Source organism: Phalaenopsis equestris, unplaced genomic scaffold (genome assembly GCF_001263595.1).
Source record: "Phalaenopsis equestris unplaced genomic scaffold, ASM126359v1 Scaffold001210, whole genome shotgun sequence".
Classification (NCBI taxonomy): Eukaryota; Viridiplantae; Streptophyta; class Magnoliopsida; order Asparagales; family Orchidaceae; genus Phalaenopsis; species Phalaenopsis equestris.
Genome location: NW_018165649.1, coordinates 147,433 through 153,559, shown reverse-complemented (window position 1 = coordinate 153,559; position 6,127 = coordinate 147,433). Strand labels below are relative to the sequence as shown.

Genomic DNA, 6,127 nt, shown 5'->3' with positions numbered 1-6,127 from the left:
ATATATAAACTGGCTAGAAAGAATGTTTTTTTCATTCCCTTAACAGGTATTAATATACAAAATAACCTAAATTATAATTAAAAACTATTAAATAAAAAGAATTTAAAATTTGAAACTACTGTCTAGAAATTTTTATATAGCAGGTAGGAGGGAGTAATTTGTAGCACTCCCCTTTTCATATGAAGCACAAGAATCTGTGTCACTCCTCTTTTTTGTTAAGCCCATCAATTCGTGGCACATATTTTCCCTTATTTAGCAAATAAATCAAAGGCTTCTTTCATTTGCTATTTAGCAATCTTGACAGTTTCAGCACCAGAAATATTGATTTGAGGATTTACCAAACCTATTTTATGCCCTCATATAAAAAAAGATCAAGTCCTAAAATCTCATTTGAATTCCGCAACCAAACAACTTCCTAAATCACATAAAAACATGCAAACCTACTTTTTAAAGTAGATCGCTAGAAAATAAGTATCATTGAGCAACTTCACTTGTTAAAACAAAGAGCATTGAACAAGGCCAAAAGAAATGAACACAAAACAAAACTACTCAAATGTTCTAATGAATCAGAAGCGAATCATTTTTAAGCTAATTCACTACCAGTTTTCTAAACGAGATGATAAAAGAATGCTGTCTTTTCAATAATGTAGATGACAGATTCCTCACAATAAAAATATCATCAAAATAGAGATAAGCATAAAAGCTTAACAATAATGACCTTCTAGGAATGAAAACTCCAACATAGTAACACCTCAAACCTCCATTTTTTTTTAATACCTTAAGCATCCTTGATATTTAGGAACTCAGAAGTAGTTTCCTGAACAAGATTAAGTTTGTAAATCAAAATTTACCTTCATGTTTGATCAAGGATTATTTAGATTCAATGTTGAAACTCTCCGGAATTGCAAAAACTCCTTCATGGTTAACTACAACTACCAATCATTAATCATTGGAAAGCACTAAAAATTTAAGTGGCCATATAGACAAAATTTTAACCTCAAGATTTGTATTTAAATTTTAATTTAATTAAGTATACCATTAGAGCCATTTCACCGATGTTAGAGAGCTCAAGTAAGGTATGGGATGGGAGTCGGATTAGCAACAACAACTCGCCTTACCAAACAATTAGACCAAGATCAAAGGATGGATGGTAAGCATGCTTTCAAGATTAACATAAACTCATTTATTTGTAGAGAATTTTTAGTATCGGGTAGATTAATGTTCATAGATGTGCAATACAAAAAATGTTACGCAAAATGATAATTTTGAAACAAAATGTTGTCCATCCAATTATCAACGTGTCGAGCAGGTGCCTGAAAAACAACGCAGCCCAGTACAATTGTCCTTGTTTTGCAAAGTATCAAAAGAAGAGTAACTGGATTGAAAAATAGAAGAGCGATATAATACCTCCTGAAGCTTATCAAACTTCGTAAAATGACGGCCATATGATGAGTAGCGTGCACCATGTAGAACAGGTGCAAGATATACTTTCAGTTTAACCTGCCAAAGTAAATACTAAACATTTAGAGCAAAAGAATCATTTTTTGTCAAAAATCATCGTTATTACGAATTCAACAAGAAATTTCACAATGTTCAATCTGCATACCACTCAAATATTTAACATCACATCAAAAATAGCACCATCATAATAATTTCATTAATACATTTATACCACCAAGTTGCTATAAGTGTAAATATCAAACTTTGGCTGTTAGGTGTGTAAATAAATAAGAATTTATGCATGTAATTTCCCTAAAAATTAATGATTATCATCAAAGCTCTATTAGAACCAAATATAGCAGAGGTCAATGTGCAAATATGCAAATAAATATGCTCCATGCTGTAAATTTGCTAACATAACTCAACATTCCAGATGCAAGAATCATAACATAAGCTCCAAAAAAATCAGCTGATACAACTAGCTTAAAAACATGGGCAATGTTCAAGCATAATCATTTCATGAAACGTCTTGTATGCATTTATGTGTGTGTGTGGGCGGTTGGTGCATGTACGTGCGTGCATGTGCGTGTACGTGTGCATGTATGTGCGAGCATATGTGAGAGTGAGTGTGGGTGTGCACGTGGGTGCATGTGCGCACGAGTGTGTGTGTGTGTCCTCCAATGGGTCCCAAGCGTTGTCCTTATTCATCAAATGATGCGAGAAATTCGGTCACCTAGCAGAGGAATGATCCATGAACCTCCAAAGACTGACGCGGCATATAGAGCTTGAGAAATTGAGAACTCCATGGTCATGTTGTGGTCGATTAGCTTTATGAAACCGTCGATTAGTCATTCATTTATGTCACTTCTTCTGCTAGTGCCCTCTAAATGGCAGTCTGTGATACCTACTCGGATGCAGGAAACTTCGGCCAACTTTATGAGCGAGAGGTAAAACACGGATTAAGAACCGTGACCCAGTACTACAATGACCTGGTGGCACTATGAATGAAATGAGACTTGCACTACGACTACACTTGGAACTCTCCAGCCCACCTTTCTCTCTTCAAAAAAAAATTGAAGAAAATGAACACATGTTTCAATTCCTGCAAGGCCTCAACAAAGAGCTTGACAAAATCTGGGGCCATATTTTTGGCCAGAATCCTCTTCTTCCGCTCGTACTACTTTCATTGAGATCCGCCACGAAGAGAACCGTAAACTTGTCATGCTCAACACTTCCACCCTTCAATCGAATCGTCCACCTCGGTCTCTAATAGTACTTAGCCCTCTCAGGCAAGTCACCCCACTTGTGATTACTATCACACAAACCAAACCACGCTCGTGACAAATGTTGGAAGTTCAACGAAAAACAAGCATATAAATCCTCGGCCAAATCTTCTAATGCTAAAGATCTTAATAGGACATCAATCTACCAAGATTCAACTGGCTCGTCCCCAGAATATTATGGAATCTTCCGACACTCTGGAAAGTCAGATGGAGCGCTTAATCAAGCTATTTGGATCCAATCAGTTCTCTGTTGGCCTGTCAACCTCCCAGGTCCGTCAAGGTACTATCCTTATGGTACTCATATTTTTTTCATCTTCTAGTCCATGAATCATTGATTCAGGTGCCACAGACCATATGAACGGTTGCTCGCAAGCTTTCTCAACATTTTATCCATGTTCTGGAAAAGATACGGTCAGAATTGTAGATGGCTCCTATAATTCTATTGCTGATAAAGAATCTGTTATTCTAATGATTGATCTAACTCTGAAATTTGTGTTACATGTACCATTCTTAAAGTGTAGTGTTTTATCTGTCAGTAAGTTGACACAAGACATTGATTGTATTGCTCATTTCTCTCCTGATGATTGTGTTTTTTTTGGATCAGCGTTCGGCAGAATGATTAGAACTGCTAAGCGAGTAGCTGAACTCTATTACTTCCAAAGAAAAACATGGAGAATGAAGATATCGAGTATTTGTAATCTATCTCGAGTCATTGAATGTCTCATTATATTGATACATTGTCATTTGGGTATCTTAGTTTCCAATAATTAAAACATTTGCATCCATTGATTTTTTTAATCAAAGTCTATCTAGTTTTAAGTGTGAGACGTGTCAGTTAACCAAACATCATCGGGTTCATTACCTACCCCACACTTGCGCACCTTCCATTCCTTTTTCACTGATTCACAGTAAAGTACGGGAACCCTCACGCACTGCCAGCTACATTAATAGATGGTAGTTTTTTTTATTTTAATTGATGATCACACTCAGATGATGTGGATCTATATTTTAAAACACAAATCGAAAGTTGCTATCATTTTCCAAAACTTTTACAACTTCATTTAACCCAATTCAAAACTTTTACAACTTTATTTTAAAACACAAATCGAAAGTTGCTATCATATTCTAAAAAAAACATTTCTCGGCCACTGTTTGATGATTTGAAATTTAAGTTGAGCATGATTGACATCAATGCTTGAAAGGGAGTATTAGAATATTAAAATAATAACAACAATCTCTAGTCGTTATTAATATGCAAATTTTCTTTTATTTGTTATTTGCTTTCCTATTTCCCTTTATTTTGTTTTTATTTCTTTCCATATGAGTGCCCCTTGTAATTGGCTTATTCCCTTTTTTTATCAATAGGATATACTGGTCTACTCCAATATTTCAACAATAAATATATATATATATATATATAGAATGTTATAAAAATGGCGTCTTCCTCTGGTCAATCTCGTTGCCTCTGTCGTGCAGTCCTTTGTCGTTGTCGCCGATTGGAAGGGCAGTTTCCGCCGTAGTCCTTCGTCGTCTTCGTCTTGGTTTTCGTTTCTCGCCGCAAGCTTTCCTCCCTGCTTTCGTCGTGGACGTTCCTAAACACGGGCTGCAGAGAGTTTGGTTTCCTGCTCAACTTGGAAAAGGCCGTTTGATCCCCCTTTCAACTTTTGTTCTTCCGTTTACTGTTATTTCGATGTCCTATCGTCGCGCCTGTCATTTGGTAATGGCTTCCGACATATCGTATGTTGCTGCCCTTGCGGGCGTTCATGCTTCAGGTGCTTACATTTCCCTCCTTTTGAGTTGGCTGAGGATATCAAGAAAATATGGTAGGAAGAATGGGAAGCCAGCTATATTTTTTACAGAAGCTGTATGTAATCAGCTTGCTTCCTCCTGTAGTCTGAATTTGGTCAAAAAAATTTTTTATCGCCATCCTAAAATAAAGTTTATTATGAAGGAATTTGAGTTTATGCACCTTGTTAGGGATTGAAAAATTAGTTTTTTAGATGAAAGACACATCTTTATTCAAATTAATAAAAAAGAGGATTACACATGCTTATTTAATAGAAGATTAATCTAGATCAATAACAAAGCTATGAAAATTTTGAAATGGTCGGTGGATTTTGATCAGCAGACGAAGCCACCAATCATTTCATTATTTTATTAAGAATGTCTTGTATTCTATTGCTTCAGCCTATGGTAAGCCGCTCAAAACAAACATTCCTACATTCAATCTTTCTCGTCCCTCTGAAACCAGGGTACTTGTTGAAAAGAACATATTGCTTCTGAGGAAATTTGGTTTCAACCTCTGTGAGAATAAGAACGGGCTTTCAATTTTTTCCCCCAATTTTTTTATGAAGCTGTGATCACCACCATCTTCAAGAGCATCGTGAAAATATTGAGGAACATTGCCTAAACATGCTGAAATACAAAATATCAGGTGGCTAGAGAGCAACCCAATTTGGTTTTGCCTCTATATCTGGTTCTACGGAAGGAACAAGCTAATAATTTGGTAAGATGATTGGCATTGTCAGTGGTAACCAATGTATCATTCAATATGTTCCCTAGCTGGAGTCGGCCTCCATTCTTCTTCTTCCTCCTTCTTCCTCCTGGAATATACTCCTGGAATATACTTGTCATTCCTCTTCCAAAGATTGGCTCACCTGATCTTGATCTACCGTGTGTTGGAGATGTGCAGATTGTTGAACATTAAAAGCAGCAACATGTTGTACCGGCTAATCTACTATTAGATCAAAGAAGCACTCTCATGTGTCTTGGCATGTGAGGGAGTTTTCTTCAATAACAGTGGGTGGTATAAGCACAATTGGATCTATAGCTGTAGTATATTGTTCTTCATCAGGAACTATGGTATTAGGAAGAGGACCGGGTTGCGTCTTCTCAACTTGGACAATAGGTGGTTGTTCTTTAGTGATATTCGGTCATAGATGAAAATGTAAATGATAGCAAATAGCAGAGTTGTGGCCAAACATACTACAATCAAAGCAATAAGGAGGGTGTGGTTCGATTTCAACCTTTTGTCAATACCCGTTGTGAGTGATTTCAATTCACACCTAATCTGAAGCTGGTTGAGTGATCTCTCTCAAGTAACACACAAGCCACAGAGGGTCTGGTGACAGCAAGCGTAAGACTATCAACCCTGAGAGGCTTACCGTAAGCAGTTGCTAAGGAGTAGAGAATTTTCAAATTGAACAGATGTAATTTTAACCCCGAAAATTTTATCCAAACTGGAATGATAGGGGACTCCGCCTTTGGGTCGAAATCAACGTTCCACTTCAGAATTTTCATATAACGGTTGTCGATCTTGATAACTTTTCGAGAAAAGATGCGGGTATAATCAACATCATGAGACAACTGAATCAGTATGTATCGACCGTCAAGTAAACCAATAT

The 6,127-nt window shown here is 36.6% G+C and overlaps 1 protein-coding gene across 2 annotated transcripts in view; it reads right to left on the bottom strand.

Annotated features, from left to right (window-relative positions):
* The window catches only part of LOC110033526 (protein ENHANCED DOWNY MILDEW 2), a 94,614-nt gene that overhangs the window by 39,418 nt on the left and 49,069 nt on the right, over window positions 1-6,127 (bottom strand). For both annotated transcript variants that reach the window (XM_020737542.1, XM_020737541.1), the window contains exon 13: window positions 1,408-1,500. In XM_020737542.1, the coding sequence (XP_020593201.1) occupies window positions 1,408-1,500 (93 nt within the window). The remainder of the gene's footprint in view (window positions 1-1,407; window positions 1,501-6,127) is intronic.